Source organism: Mytilus galloprovincialis, chromosome 8 (genome assembly GCF_965363235.1).
Source record: "Mytilus galloprovincialis chromosome 8, xbMytGall1.hap1.1, whole genome shotgun sequence".
Classification (NCBI taxonomy): domain Eukaryota; kingdom Metazoa; phylum Mollusca; class Bivalvia; order Mytilida; family Mytilidae; genus Mytilus; species Mytilus galloprovincialis.
In genome coordinates, this window is record NC_134845.1 from 5,270,702 (window position 1) to 5,288,564 (window position 17,863).

At 31.4% G+C, this 17,863-nt stretch overlaps 1 protein-coding gene across 2 annotated transcripts in view; it reads left to right on the plus strand.

Annotated features, from left to right (window-relative positions):
- The window catches only part of LOC143084922 (transcriptional regulator ATRX-like), a 61,428-nt gene extending 56,087 nt beyond the window's left edge, over positions 1-5,341 (plus strand). For both annotated transcript variants that reach the window (XM_076260987.1, XM_076260988.1), the window contains exons 28-31: positions 1,187-1,370; positions 2,133-2,254; positions 2,829-2,933; positions 4,756-5,341. In XM_076260987.1, coding sequence (XP_076117102.1) covers positions 1,187-1,370; positions 2,133-2,254; positions 2,829-2,933; positions 4,756-4,995 — 651 coding nt within the window. In that variant the 3' untranslated portion in view covers positions 4,996-5,341. The remainder of the gene's footprint in view (positions 1-1,186; positions 1,371-2,132; positions 2,255-2,828; positions 2,934-4,755) is intronic.
- Positions 5,342-17,863: the final 12,522 nt, after the last annotated feature.

Sequence of the window (17,863 nt, forward strand, 5' to 3'; positions counted from 1 at the left end):
CTTCTGAATAATATCTTATGATCAGAAACAAGCTATTGTCTAAGTTTGGTAGAAATCCAGGATAGTTTAAGAACATTATAAAAATTTTAAAAACTTAAACCACAGAGTGAATGTTTTGTTTCTGGCAAAAAAAACTAAGTCCATTTATAAGTAAAATATGGAAAAGTGGAAATTTATTCTTACAAAATTTTCTTCTTGATACTATCTTATGATCATAAACAAGCTTCTGTCCAAGTTTGGTACAAATCAAGGATAGTTTATGAAAGTTATTAAAATTTTAAAAACTTTAACCACAGAGTGAATGTAATGTTTCTTCGCAGAAAAACTAAGTCCATTTATAAGTAAAATACGGAAAAGTGGAAATTTAATTTTACAAAATTTTCTTCTTGATACTATCTTATGATCATAAACAAGCTTCAGTCCAAGTTTGATTCAAATCAAGGATAGTTTATGAAAGTTATTAAAATTTTAAAAACTTTAACCACAGAGTGAATGTAATGTTTCCTCGCAGAAAAACTAAGTCCATTTATAAGTAAAATACGGAAAAAATGGAATTTTATTTTTACAAAATTTACTTCTGGATACTTTCTTATGATCATAAACAAGCTTCTGTCGAAGTTTGGTAGAAATTCAGTATAGTTTAAGAAAGTTATTAAAATTTCAAAAACTTTAACCACAGAGTGAATATTTGTGGACGCCGCCGACGACGACGACGCCGACGACGACGGAATGTAGGATCGCTTAGTCTCGCTTTTTCGACTAAAGTCGAAGGCTCGACAAAAAGCAATCCTCAATGTAGATGCAGTAATAACTGTATCTGTGTTAACTATTTAATCGTTTGATTTCTGTATCTGCTGATTGAACAGAAAAGAAATTCTGTTATTCATAATAATATTTTTTGCCTGGACAAAACATATGTATGTTGGAGGAATTTATATATTTAATAAATTTTAATTCCAAAGCAGGTTTATATATATGTTCAGTCTGTAAAGAATATAATCAGACAAACACTTCATTATAAATATGATTGCTTTAAGATTTGAAATTAGGCCATTCTCTATCAATTTCTTTTCTATTTAAAATTCAGTGTTCCTTTGATGTTATGACTTTCAAAGACCTGTGAACAGTAGCTTTTCATGTTTTATAGGTTTAATATAAATATTACTATTAATTCATTCCCTTTCAGGACACATTATTGGCCGAATTATTGACCAATAAGAAAGATTGGATAGTAGGTTATCACGAGCACGATTCCTTGCTGGAGAACAAGATTGATCAGGAATTATCAGAGGAGGAAAGGAAAGCTGCATGGGAGGAGTTTGAGAATGAAAAGAAAGGTCTTATCAACACAGTACAACAGAGAGTCATGGGTAAGCTTATTTATAATTTATTCTTATAACTGGTTTAAACATAGTTCACCAGAATTGTGGTCAAAATATCCTTTATTTAACCTTTGGAAGTTGTTAGGTCTGTTTGAATTTGAATACACTTCCTAGTATCTAAGCTTGTGTAAGTTGATGATGATGAATGGCTATATAAAATCAATATTATTATATTGGCAAATTAAATGCATTTTTTGGGAAAAGAATGTGATATTAAGATGAACCCTTCTTTACGCTGTTACTGCACATTGAGCTGGGGTTTTAACGTGCCAGTTCACTAGTTAACACAAAAGATGCAATTCTTTATTCACCATCTTACTGTAACTGTTTCAACCACAAGTCTGATATTGAACAATTCACTGTTCAATTAAATCCTTGTACATTATTAAAAAGACTATTACTACAGTTGTATTCTTCGTGTGTCAATCTTAATTGCAACACTTGAACAAACATTCAAACCATTTAAACTTTTGTTAAGGGAGAAAGTTTAAAATAGCTCTTAAGTAAAATTTGAAATTGGAGTTATCTACCTTTGTTTATAATTGTTGTTTCACCAACCACATTAATTAATGGACTAAGAATTCATTGTATAGACCTCCAATTCTTTATACAATGTTATGTTTACCCTTAGAACCCTTTTATATTATTGGTATACCATGCTATTATGTCCCTGGTTTTTCCCTACTGAGTAATTAACAGGTACTTGTCAGATTTATCTATCAATGTACTATCTGTTCTTTTTTTTTGTAGGAATGCCTAATCCAAACTTTGGGTATCAATTTGGTGCTGCTGGTATGCCTGGTATGGGAGGAATGTCTCCTCAGCTGAACCAAGAAAACCTACTGAGAATTGTTCAGGAAATGAAGTCTAAGGTAAGGAAAAATAAGCAGAGTCTGGTGGAAAGTTTTGTTGATAGAATCATTGACTTCATGTGTAATCTACAAGACCTGTTTGTTTTGTAGTTCCCAAACCTGCCACAGGAGCAGTTAGCGTTCAGTGATCAATCATAATTAACAATTATATTTTATAGTTCCTACACTTACAACACGAACATGTACAGTTACCTGTTCATAACCAATCATTACACTTACCACACGAACATGTACAGTTACCTGTTCATAACCAATCATTACACTTACCACACGAACATGTACAGTTACCTGTTCATAACCAATCATTACACTTACCACACGAACATGTACAGTTACCTGTTCATAACCAATCATTACACTTACCACACGAACATGTACAGTTACCTGTTCATAACCAATCATTACACTTACCACACGAACATGTACAGTTTACCTGTTCATAACCAATCATTATTTTTATATACTTGATAGTTCCCACACTTATCACAGTTACCAGTTGATAATCTTACTACAAGAATAGTCACCTTTCAAAAACCAATCATAATTAACAAATTTGATATTCTATGTTTTGTAGTTCCCACACTTACCACAGGAACAGTTGACGATGCAGGTCCAGAATGTGATACGTAACATGATCTCAAGACAAATACAACAACAACAATGGGAACAGCGTAGACAGGTAAATATACACTCATCAAACATTTATTTGACACCCATATTTTCAGCTATTTATTGGAATCAGGTGAAGTTTTATTGACTTTAGCTATTTTCCTATTCCATGTTGATTTTAAAATCTTCAGTCGTCTCTTGAATTTATTTACAATATATAAATAAAGACTAGAAATGGCTATAGATACTTTGTTCGCGGATTATTAGGTCCATTGATTGACCTTCTCAACTTTATTTTTGTCTAGCCTTGACAGAGTAAAAAAAGAGAAACAAAGGTATACTATTTCTGGGATAAGCATCAACAATTTGTTAATGTTTGTGATTAGGTCAGTTTGAGGGAAACCACAAGTCATAGATACTTAAAGGCCAAACATCAACATGTGTCTATAGTTTATAAGTATTTGTATTTGTGTTCATAAATAATTTTATATGTTTACAGTTAGAGCATAGAGACTTTTCAGATTTCTCTTACTTTATCCATGTGTTATATGTTTACAGTTAGAGCATAGAGACTTTCAGATTTCTCTTACTTATTCATGTGTTATATGTTTACAGTGAGAGCATAGAGACTTTCAGATGTCTCTTACTTTATCCATGTGTTATATGTTTACAATAAGAGCAAATAAAATTTCAGATTTCTCTTCCTTTATCCATGTGTTATATGTTTACAATAAGAGCAGATAAAACTTCAGATTTCTCTTCCTTTATCCATATGTTATATGTTTACAGTTAGAGCATAGAGACTTTTCAGATTTCTCTTCCTTTATCCATGTGTTATATGTTTACAGTTAGAGCATAGAGACTTTCAGATTTCTCTTACTTTATTCATGTGTTATATGTTTACAGTGAGAGCATAGAGACTTTCAGATTTCTCTTACTTTATCCATGTGTTATATGTTTACAATAAGAGCAAATAAAACTTCAGATTTCTCTTCCTTTATCCATGTGTTATATGTTTACAATAAGAGCAGATAAAACTTCAGATTTCTCTTCCTTTATCCATATGTTATATGTTTACAGTTAGAGCATAGAGACTTTCAGATTTCTCTTACTTTATCCATGTGTTATATGTTTACAGTTAGAGCATAGAGACTTTCAGATTTCTCTTACTTTATCCATGTGTTATATGTTTATAATAAGAGCAAATAAAACTTCAGATTTCTCTTCCTTTATCCATGTGTTATATGTTTACAATAAGAGCAGATAAAATTTCAGATTTCTCTTCCTTTATCCATGTGTTATATGTTTACAATAAGAGCAGATAAAACTTCAGATTTCTCTTCCTTTATCCATATGTTATATGTTTACAGTGAGAGCATAGAGACTTTCAGATTTCTCTTACTTTATTCATGTGTTATATGTTTACAGTGAGAGCATAGAGACTTTCAGATTTCTCTTACTTTATCCATGTGTTATATGTTTACAATAAGAGCAAATAAAACTTCAGATTTCTCTTCCTTTATCCATGTGTTATATGTTTACAATAAGAGCAGATAAAACTTCAGATTTCTCTTCCTTTATCCATATGTTATATGTTTACAGTTAGAGCATAGAGAACTTCAGATTTCTCTTCCTTTATCCATATGTTATATATTTACCGTTAGAGCATAGAGAACTTCAGATTTCTCTTCCTTTATCCATGTGTTATATATTTACCGTTAGAGCATAGAGAACTTCAGATTTCTCTTCCTTTATCCATATGTTATATATTTACCGTTAGAGCATAGAGAACTTCAGATTTCTCTTCCTTTATCCATATGTTATATATTTACCGTTAGAGCATAGAGAACTTCAGATTTCTCTTCCTTTATCCATGTGTTATATATTTACAGTTAGATCATAGAGAACTTCAGCAACAGCAACAGTTACAACAGCTGCAGAATCGTATCATGATGCAGCAGAACCAATTGAGAATGCAGCAACAAGCGCCAGGACGTGGCATGAACATGCCACTCAGTGGCATCCAGCCACCGACATCATCATCAGCATCGTCATCACAATCATTGTTAGCAAGCACATTAATGAATGGGAAACCACAAAATCAACCAAGTACTTCTAAGAAGAAGAGTTGATGATGGTGAACTATAGATCTCTTGACTATAATTGCTGTAAACTTACATTGGACAGTAGATGGTGTGATTTGGGGCAAATTGTTGAGTGATGTGATGAAACAAGTCCAACAAGCTACTAGATTGTACTTGTATATAAGTCTCAGTGTACAAATTTTTAGATTGCAAACAAGAATTCATCGCAACTTTGGTTCAAATCATTGTTTATTATCATCATCAATGTTATTGAGGCTAACTAACATTATGCTTCGGTCAAATCTCAGTTGTATTGTGATCAACAGGTGTTATTGTATTGTTTGTGCTTTTAATATGCTAAATAATGTTCAAAATAAAAGGAGCGTGAACTTCATTGATATTGTACAGTTCTACTTCACAAATAATACCACAATTTCCATATCTGTATTTAGAGTTAAAGCAGTTTTAATTTATGAGGTGTCTGGATTTATCAATGACATTTTTATAAAGTAGCAGATATTTTTCTCAACAATGTTTTCAGTTGTTAATATGAAACAAACATACAAATTGGTATGCAAACCAAAGTATTAAAGATGAAATAACATATTTGTCTTTCAGTACATGTAAAATGAATTAATCTGTTAATCTGAATGTAAATAATTGGTGAAATTTGCAGTTTACATTTTTTTATGTTTTCCGTGTTAATGATCAAATGTAAACATACTCACTGTAAAGTCTTAAGGTTCTTTCTGGCAAAGCAAAGTTCTGAATTCTAAAAAATGATCTGGCATCGCCATAAACATTTGTTAGTGCTGAATGCGTTTGTTGATTTTAGGTCAAATGTTTGTGTATAGGTAGGGTTTTATTGGCCATGTTTTGGGTTTGTATTTGATGGGGTTAGGTGTTGCAGATAGACAGATTTGTTGTGTATAAAATGCTGAAATGAGACTTTTAATTTATACAAAAATAACAAGATGTAGTATAATTTCCAATGAGACATCTATCCACCAGAGTCCAAATGATCTGGTAACCTCTTTATACCCCCTCTGACAGTTGGGAGGTTCATGGGGAGGGAGACTGATGACAAACAATCTATTAATTAGATTATTCCTATGATTTATAAACAAATGTTTTTACACTTCTTCATGGTGATACATTTTTAGTTTGTATTTAATTTTTATTTTTGTGTCTTTTTATTACCATTGTAAAGCTTGATGCTTTATATAAAGTGTGGTGCTTCATAATGTACATAGTATTTAATTATTGTACAGTTAACTGGTACTTTGTCCCATTGTATACCAGTATAATATCAAATTATCAACATCTCTAACACTATGGGAATTCTTTAGATTTAAGTGAGTCAATTCAAAGGACCGATATCATTTTCCAAACCTTGGTTCTTTCTTATGTAACCATGCTTACAGAATCAATCAGTTGTCATATTTCATGCAGCAGAGTTGCGAAGGCTTCAATGTCTGTCTGTCATATTTTTTGTTTTTCTTTTCATTTCTTTGTTTTCATTCTTGTATAATGCACTTTAAAATTTGGACATAAAAATTACAAAACTTGATGGTAAATTTTACATAAGAAATTGTTATCTTTCATATTGAAATTGAATCTATTGATATATATATATATAACAAATTGAGTACATTTTAATAAAAATGAAAATAAAAATAGCAAAAGATAAATAAATATTGTTTATAACATACCAAATAATGATGACCTTGACAATTTTGGTGTTTCACTGTTGCCAAGGTTATAAAGTAACTTAATTATTGAGACAATTGGAAACAAATAAGATCATGAATATATTTGGACAGATATTTCTTTGGTTATATTAACATTACATTACTTACCCCTTGATTTAGTGCTAAAACATAGACAACTTTGTTTTGTATATCAATTCCTGTTTTACTTTATAATTTTGAGAAATAAACCTGATTTACTTGAGAGATGTTTCTTGTAATGATAGGGTAACTTGGTTATTTTCTGTTTTCTTCACTCATTGTGTTAATAAAATGGAATATTTAATTATCTCGTCATTAAAACAGAAGTATCCATCATGTTGTCTTTTTATTATAATGCCATATATTTAAATGATAGATTATAAGGCCTTCTTATTATCAAATGATACATTAATGCCACTTTGTAATTCAATGTTACTTTTTAATGCCACTTTGTAATTCAATGTTACTTTTTAATTCCACTTTGTAATTCACTTTTTAATGCCTCCTTATAACAAATAGTACAGTCGACTCTCGTTATCTCGAAGTCAGTCGGACCAGAGAAATATTTCGAGATACACGTAGTTCGACTCAAACGAAAACTGGAAGTTTGACAAACCAAGGGACACAACTCTTGCTTCACTTGGTTAAACTAAAATAAATCCGGGTGAATATGGGAAGGGGATCGATATTCTGGTATCAGATCCATGTATTTAAATGTCATGGTCTTTCATTATTATAATAACATTATTTTTACTTATTCTGTTGTTTCAGTTACTATTTTTTTCCTATGGCTTTTTTTCAAGAGAGTAATTTCCATCCGTTAGTTTCGTTATTCAATTTGGTTATAGTTGACAAAATTGTTTATTCTCGGATACATGAGATTTTAGAAAATTTAGATATCTCTTCATTTTGTTTAATCTCACTCTTTTTTTTCAAAAGCAAATATAACAAGATTAAAGACGCCAGTTCAGTAGTTTTTGGGAAAAGACGGCTTTAAGCCGTCAATTCCCTAATGGGGTTGGCCAGAGTATCATTCCCTCACGTCAATCATTTTGTTTTGATAGTTTGGAAACCCCCTCAAAAAGGAGAACAGATTGACTTTAAATACATTTTTTACACATTTCCCTTCTGTTTCTCGTGAAATTATCGTATATTGAGCTTTCCCTTACACTATATACGTTTCTTTTACAGTCCGGAAAAATCAGTATTACGAAATATTCTAAATATATCTAACCTAGTGACGTCATTGTTGGAATGCCACACTACACAGGGATATCCTTTATTCATTATAAAAATCATTCACAGTATTTGTATACTAATTTAAAATCCGTATTTGTTAAATATAAACCTAATGATGCTTGCTGTAGTGTAGATGATTCACACACCAACATGAAATGCTTGAATCTGAGGCTATAATCAGATAATATGTAATGTAGGTCAACTTTCGCGGTAAACAATGTCAATGGGGATACATGAGATTGGGGAGAGAAACGGCAGTTTTCATTGTTTCTGTAAAGTTCTGTTTTTAGAATCTTCCTCCAATTCAGGAGCACCTCAATTGATGAGTTATTTTACACTAAAATCAAAGTAAATGTTTCTGAACATTTAAAATGTGACATTTAGTATATGATGAGTAGTCTTCTATATAAAAAAAATGTGTACCAACATAATTATTGAAATGGTTAAAAAAAAAAAAAAAAAAATGTTGCTTTTTGTAGTTTATACCTATTGAGATTGGGGAGAGCAACTGCAGTTTTCATTCTTTCTGTAAAGTTATGTTTTTGGAAAGATTAGAACTTGTTCTAAATCTTTACTTAGGCACTGGCCTCCCTAACAACATGACAGGTTAGCTACTATTACTAAATGTATTCACACCGAAATATAGTTCCCTATAGTTCTCATGTATGTGCACATAATATACATATAAACTGAAAAATGGGTCTAATTTTAGAGCAGTTCATTCAAGAATGTATGTCATTAAGGTGTGTTGATGTGCAGGCTTCTTTTTAAGCATTTTGATTAGGTAACTGGGTATTGATTCAATACTAGTATGATTGACAACTGTGATTATCAACAAACAATTAAAGACAAGGTAGACCTTTAATTGCAATGCCCCACCTCCTAATTATATAAACTGTCAATCAAATTGACCACATTACCTTTCAACCTCTGTCTTACATAATTATACATACCCATCAATATACAATTCAATATACAAATATTTGACCTTATAATTGAATACACAAATGTATATATTAGATGTTTGATATATATAAGGATGATAGATTTGTTTATAGCCTAATTTCTTTTGATTTACATTACATAAAGTGATTCTGTAAATTATGTCTGAAAGATAAATGATTAATGGATTATAATAATAATAATAATAAATAAATAAATAAATAAATAAATAAGCTTTATTTAGAGTCGGCATGGTATATAAAACATAGACAAACATAAGCTCTAATGAGCTTTTAACCGACATCTGAGACATTATTTAACAGTACAACATTTATAACACAATACATAATATAGTACACATGCAATAACTATCACAGCACAAAAATGAAGCACTAAAAGCAGAATATAAGCATAAGCTAGATATTAAGGCTAAAAGCATATAAGTGTAAACTAGGCATAAAAGCTGGTAAAAATGCATAGCATAAAAATTGAAAAAATGGGATATGATCTAGATGGTAAATAAATTTGCATAATATATAAACTAAAAGTCTGCACAAACTGTGCACTTACAGTCATTTCCATTCCATGACTTTAAAATATTTTTGAACTGACTAAAATTAGCAATTTTTCTAAAATCATCAGGTAGATCATTCCATAAAACAGCAGCTGTGTATTTAAAAGAGTTCTTACAATAGGTTGATGTTCGGACCCTAGTTATATCTACAATATTAGAACATCTAAAATTATATTTACAGTCTTTCAAAACAACTAAATCATGTAAGCATGGTGGTGACAATTTATATAAAATTTTAAAACACTCAATAGCCATGTTACGCATACGTCTTATTTTCAGTGATGGAACCTTTGCTCGTAAAAGTAGTTCACCATATGAACTAACATAGTCTTCATATATAAATCATAAAGCCCTTTCCTGAATTTTTTCCAATTTGGTGGTGTTATTTTTGTTGCAAAAATGCCATGCCAAAGGACAAAAATTAAAATTAGATAAAATAAATGTGTGGAAAATTGTCAGTTTATTCAATTTAGTAAGGTAGCAGCCAATGCGCTTTAAAACATTCAGTTGTTGGGATGCTTTACGACAAATATTTTTAATGTGGTGATTAAAATTAAGTTGATAGTCAATATCAATACCTAAAAGTTTGACAATCTCATCACAGGATATGTTTGCTGACTGTATATTAAAACAGGCTTTTTATACGACCGCAAATTTTGAAAAAATTTTCGTCGTATATTGCTATCACGTTGTTTGCAAATGTTTTATTTCCAACTGCAATGGCTTGGAATTTGTCAGGATTTGCCTGCATACAATTAAATCTGAACCAGTCAATTAAAACAGCACTTTCTCTTTCGAGTGTACCTAATAAATTTTCAAAATCATTGTCAGCATAAGACAGAGTATTGTCATCGGCATAATTATACAAGGTACCATGTTCAATAAAATAAAATATGTCGTTTAACAATTAACAAGATCTTTTAAAAAAACAATGAAATATGAATATAAATATGAATATATAAATGGTATTCAAGTAAAGCCGATAATTTACTTAATAAATTTCCAATAATCATCTTTAATTAATCAACAATTCAGATTAGTTCACTTATTTTTTTATCAGGATTTGGCTTGAAACAGTTTTAAAATTTTAAAACTTTTAATTATAACAAACGATTGTTTTATAGTTTATTCCCCATCAATCATAATGTCTATTTTAGTCCTTTCAATTTTTTATAAGAATTGAATATATATTTTTGCAATCTAGAAAAAATCCACATTTCAATAAGATTAAGCTTTTTTAATTTGTTTACATTGAAAACATACATTTTCAATGCCCTGTGTTGAAAAATTCTTTAAAAATTGATCAAGAGGCACTCTACAACTTTTAATCTTCAATGTCATATAACCTATGTTTCAACTTACAAAATGCCCCAAAACAACATTTTTAGATTATTTTTGTTGACACTGTAAAGTTCTTAGCTGTTGGTCTAGATTTTATGTCTTACAAGGATAATTGGTAACATTTACTTAGTAGAAGAATTTTTTATTTTCAATTTTTTTGTTTTTTTTTGCAACATGTTCAGAACAGGCAACATTATTTGGATAAGATATAAACTGCAGTTTAAATAAAATTGTGCAAATTAAGAGACCCCTATTATTTAATTATATTCACACTTTTTCCTTTTAAAGACCTCCTTTCCATGCAATTTTTAGCAATAGTGCTTTATTAATTTTCATTTTCCCCCACCATACCTTAATATGAAATTTTTCAAACTACTCTTCTAATCTTTCCATAAGTGATTTCCATCACTTTGATTAGAATCTTTCTCCAATTCAGGAGCACCTCAATTGATGAGTAATTACCCACTAAAATGAAAGTTAATGTATATGAACACTAAAAATGTCACATTAAGTATATATATTAGTCATCAATTTAAAAATAATTTTGCGTACCAACATAATTATTGTAATGGTCATTTTTTTTTTCTCATTTTTTTTTTAAATATTGCTTTTTGTAGTTTAAAGCTATTTATTCGTGAATTTTACAGATATATCAAAATGTGGGATCTGGAAACAAACTTCACACAGCTTTTATATCAATCATATTTGATTTTATAAGTACATGTATCCCTGTGATGAGAGTTTTAACTGGGAACTTTATCAATGGAAAATTAAAACTGAATAGATTTTTCAGTCATCACTTTCTTGAGAATATTGTGAATAGTCTTAGCCTGCCGTTCAGTTGTACATAATTAAAATTTTAAAATATAATGTAGTAGTTGTTAAATTCAATTGAATTTTAGATAATTAACTCCCAACTTAAATCAAATGTTTTGATTTAGAAGGTGCAGATCTCATTGGTCCAAATTGTCTCTATGATGAATTCTTGACTAAGGAAATGAAATAACAATAAACAACAATTAGTTTCATTATTGTCAGCCTTTCTATATGTTCTAGCTGTTCTTTTGCTCATTCTTTGTATGTAGACTATCAAAAGATACCCCCTAAAAATTGAAACAATGGCCGTCTTTTCCCTCAGAGCTCTTCAGCTCTTTGATTAGGTGATTATTTACGGAAGTCATAATCTTCACTTTATACACACTTAAGCTCATTAGTATAAATCACAATTAATTGTTTTGTAAACACTTTAAATACTTTTTTATGAATATTAACAATGTATCACTAATTACAATGTATTTATATAATTTCTTAGGTAAACACTAGTTGAAATAGCATGTCATAAATTAATACAGTCACAGTGGTCAGTGACCGGAAATTTAATTACACGTGTATTGTCAGATTAACTCTTCGATCCATTTAAATCCCAGAGGTCAAGTTTTGACATATGTGTATTAGTTCCGAGATAGATAATGAATTTTGAATGCTTTTGTTAACCTTGGGACCGTAAATTTAGTTCGACTCATCCATTTCGACTCATCAGGAGTCGAATTACATGCATTTATATGGAACAAAGTTCGGGACCACGTGAAAACTTCGACTCATCCGAAATTTCAAGTCAACCGAGTTCGAGAAAACGAGAGTTAACTGTAATACTGTGGATTCATTTATTTTCGTGGGTATCAATTTGATTGTTAAATGTTTTTGAAAGTGTTCAAATATCCAACAATTTCTGAACTATATAAAGGAAAGGGTTTAATTGCATTGTGAAATACATGAAGGCTGTTTTATGTCCCATTTATGGGCATGTTTTTCGGTCTGTGTGTCTGTCTGTCCCGCTGAAGGTTAAAGTTTTTGGTCAAGGTAGTTTTTGCTGAAGTTGAATTCTGATCAACTTTAAACTTATTACACTCTTGGATAATAAATATGAAAAATCTCATTTCAAGACTTGGTTTTCATTTTATTAATCTAAATCCTATTGATATTAAGATGTATTTAAAACACATTCAAGAAACTGACATCAATCAAAATAAAAAAATGAACTTTTTTGATATACTTTATAAACCAAATAAAAGACCCTCGTATGTTGATCAATGCAAATCCAAAAGTGATAGATCAACATTATGTAAATTGAGGTTAAGTGCTCATACTTTATCTATTGAAAGAGGGCGATATCTAAAAATACCAAAGCAGAATAGGGTATGTCTTTGCTGTAACAATGGAGACATTGAAGATGAACTTCACTTTCTTTTAAAATGTTCCTCCTATAAATATGTGAGAGATAACCTTATTAAAAAATTAAATAATGTTCTATTGAACAACAAATTTTCTTCCTTATCATATAACTTGCTTATATCAATTCTAAATAGTAATTCCCAAACAATATTAAAAATTGTTGTCATCTACCGGTATTTGAATGAATGCTTGTTGGTGAGAAACTCATTATTAAAAGGTACTTGATTTTTGTAATAATGTATATGCTCCTCATTTATTTTTTATATATTTCTCTCATAATTATCCACTGTCACTCCTTCATTGTATATATATTATTGTAGTTAGTCTTTAATTTGTTGCCATAACCATTTATTGTCAATGTGTTAGTGCTAATAAAGTTATCTTATCTTATCTCATGTTCCTTATCCTAATTCTAATTCAAAATTTGAGCTTTAACCCAAATTTCTGGGTCCACTGAACATAGAAAATGATAGTGCAAGTTGGCCATCATGTACTATGGACACATTCTTGTTTTAAACTTAAGTATGTCATTTACCTAAAAATATGTTTGATATGCCGGTCTGTCTTGTTAAATACAAACACCTTACTTTTATTTCAATTAATTTTCAAACCCCAATCTTTACAATAAGTACTTAATCAGTCAAATTTACTATGAAATCCTTTTGTTGAGGTTGAAAAACTGACAAAAGCATCAGCTCATAGTAAATCACGGACTAGTAAAAAATTAACAAGCATCAGACCAACTTTAAACACATTCAGGAATATCATTTATGAAAATTTAAACAAATTGAGCCTCAATTTGTCTCCCTGTTATATACAACTGTCATACAATGAGAGGTTTAGCTAGCTATAAAATAAGGTTTAATCCACCATTTTCTATACAAGGAAATTATGCCTGCAACAAGTCAGGAATATGACAGTTGTTTTCCATTCGTTTGATGTGTTTGACCATTTGATAAGGACAAGGCTTTCCGATTTGAATTTTCCTTAGAGTTCGGTATTTTTGTTATTTTACTTTTTACTCCTACTTTAGTGCTCTCATTCTATGCTTTAATCGAAAAATGCAGACATATATGTGATATGAATATGTATCTGATACATAGAATAATTGCAACATCAGCTTTTGATAGTTATATGAATCTAGTTAATTGCTGTTTCCTAACAAAAATACAAGAGACAGATCGTGGAGTATCATCTTAGTTCAAAGCCAATAGCAACTGGTAAATAAACCATGTTTCCCAGACTTAAATATGAGTCATCACCCAACAGAGTATGTGTAAAGGGGCGTATGACATTTGCGCCGATTTTGAAAATTTTCATTCTTTCATTTGCGCCGATTTCATTTTTTCATTTGCGCCGATTTTATATTTTTCCTAATTGGATTTACAGGTAAGTTACAGGTAAGTTCATACTTTTACATTGGCTGAGCACAGAGTATAAAGACAAATCAAGTGCATTGCAATTGGTAAATGGCTATTCCAATGTTTCGGGTTACCATTCAGGCCTTTCCCTAAATGAATTCGATGACTGCTTCACGTTTGACATTGTCTGACGTTCCTTCTGATGACAAATGTCATACATTCATAGACAACGTACAAGTACACATTCCTTAACGGTCAACCAATTCGTGATGGCCATAGGCGGATCCAGGGGGGGGGGGGGGGCGGTCCCCCCTTTCGTGGGAAAAATTTGGTTGATTATATAGGGAATCATTGAAGCATGACTGGATCGGGCCCCTCTTAGGAAAAGTTCTGGATCCGCCACTGATGGCGTCCATAAAATTAACAAAGGGATGATTTCAACTTCACCATGTGGAACTCTTGGTTGAATAGCTTTCTTGTGAGAAAATGCGAACTCTAGAAATGCCCCCACCAGTACGTATTCCAGACAAAGAAAAGACAACAATTATATTATGTACATATTATTTATGATTGACTATTCATAACATATGTATACAACTGGCTAACGGGAGAGGTCTTTAATGACAAATGAAAATAACATTACTGGGATGGAGAGTTGTCTCATTTGCACTCATACCTGTTATTTACCTGTAAAAAAATCGGCGCAAATGAAAAACAAAATCGGCGCAAATGAAAGAAAAAATCGGCGCAAATGAAATGCAGATCGGCGCAAATGCAAAACGCCGGTGTAAAGACGTCATTCACAGCTCAGATAGAGCATGACCTTAGGTAATGCCAAATTATGATCACTACCGTATGATTTCAAATCAACATTTTATTCTACTATATAGAAGATAGAACTGTGATCGAATAATTGAATATTCAGTGAAAATGACATCTTAATCAAATAAAATAATTGTAAAAGGTCTTATTTGTTTACCTTCTATCATTATTGATGTATCATAGCAACAAAATAGAGAATGGAAACGGTAAAGGTGTATTTGTGATGACAGAAGTCTTGACCTTGTCTGAGGATACTTTGGGTGTTTGTCTGTTTCCAAGGCCAGTTTTACCAAGACTTAGATATTTGTGATGACAGAAGTCTTGACCTTGTCTGAGGATACGTTGGGTGTTTGTCTGTTTCCAAGGCCAATTTTACCAAGACTTATATATTTGTGATGACAGAAGTCTTGACCTTGTCTGAGGATACTTTGGGTGTTAGTCTGTTTCCAAGGCTAGTTTTACCAAGACTTAGATATTTGTGATAACAGAAGTCTTGACCTTGTCTGAGGATACGTTGGGTGTTTGGCTGTTTCCGAGGCCAGTTTTACCAAGACTTAGGTATGTGTGATGACAGAATCTTAACCTTGTCTGAGGATACACAGGTATCATAATTTTAATTGACAGTCTTAGGTTTGTCATCGTCAAATTTTCGTCGTGTGAATCTTACTAGTGGTATAGGTCCACTTTTTGATATCCAAGTGCAACATTACAACTATAATACAATATGTCTACACTCTACCAATGTTTTTCTGAGCTACATTGTTCTATATTAACACTCCCTTTGGATATAATATAAAGAGTTAAACATGTTTTTACCGTATCGGCCCGTTATCAACCCGAGACGTCAGTCGAGGTCTGATATGGTTCATGGGATGATACGTAACCAGGGTCGATATGTAAAAGGACATGTATTGAAATTTTTATCATATATTACCAATGTACGAATTAACGCACCGGGACCCATTCACGGGCTGATAACCCAGTTCAAAAACGCACTTGGTATATCTCCAATAGAAAATAGGGTTACATTATTTATGTACGTACCTGTCCCAAGTCAGGAGCCTGTAATTCAGTGGTTGTCGTTTGTTTATGTGTTACATATTTGTTTTTCGTTCATTTTTTTACATAAATGAGGCCGTTAGTTTTCTCGTTTGAATTGTTTTACCATGATTGTCTTATCGGGGCCTTTTATAGCTGACTATGCGGTATGGGCTTTGCTCATTTTTGAAGGCCGTACGGTGACCTATAGTTGTTACTGTCTGTGTCATTTTGGTCTTTTGTGGATAGTTGTCTCATTGGCAATCATACCACATCTTCTTTTTTATATTTACATTTCTGAAATAACATTGTTTGTAGTGAAAATCTCAAGCATATATTACCCAATAGTTAGAAAAGTGGTAAATACATCATTGTATATAACATTCACACGGCGAATTTCGTAATATATGACATATTAAAAAGGCCCTATTAAAATGTACTTTAAAGCAAACTTCATATTCAATTTTCCAACAGTTAGAAAAATGGGAAATACATCATTATATATAAGATTCACACGACGATTTTTTAATATGTGACATCTATACTTACATCAGATTCGGACTTCTCTTGAACTGAATTTTAATGTGCGTATTGTTATATACGTTTACTTTTCTGCATTGGCTAGAGGTATAGGGGAGGGTTGAGATCTCACAAACATGTTTAACCTCACCGCATTTTTGCGCCTGTCCCAAGTCAGGAGCCTCTGGCCTTTGTTAGTCTTGTATTATTTTAACTTTTAGTTTCTTGTGTACAATTTGGAGTTTAGTATGGTGTTCATTATCACTGAACTAGTATATATTTGTTTAGGGGCCAGCTGAAGGACGCGAGAATTTCTCGTTGCATTGAAGACCTGTTGGTGACCTGCTGTTATCTGCTCTATGGTCGGGTTGTTGTCTCATTGGCACATTCCCCATTTCCATTCTCAATTTTATCTAAACAATTAAATATTAAGATGAAGAAAAAATGGTAACGTTCGAAAACAGACGATTAATAATTATTGTGTGCCAAAAACAGACGAAGAAAAAAATATGTCAAAAACAGATGAAGAAAAAAGGATTATATATATATATGAGTCTAAAAGACTGTGTAACAATACCGATAAATAGATGGAAAACAAAACACTAAAAAGTGTTGAATATCATCCCACAAAGATGGAAAAACTGAACAGATGATATAAATTATACAATAATTGCAAATATTTCGGCTCAACAAATGGCCTTCTTCGGTGCAAAAGTTTTAACAATACTGATATATAATGTATAAGGTGTAAACATAGATCAGTAATAATACAGGTAAGTTTTGGTCGATTGAATTTAATCCAAAATCCTGAATATAATATAAACACTAGACTGTAAATTTAATTATTTCTTTCTATTGATTCCGTCTGGATGGAGGACACCCAGTGTTTTTATCTAAAACTTCTCCCGATTCTCTCTTTGCCTATTTTGCCATGTACAATCCTGTAGAATCCCGGCGAGGGAAGAACCAAAAATTTGCGAAAGCAAATTTACAGATCTAACATTGTTGGGTTGATGTTTAGACGAGTTGTATATACATTATGTACACAGCCATGTATCACCATCATTGATGGCGATCCGATGGATACATCTGTTATAGGGTTGTCACTGACTCAGACG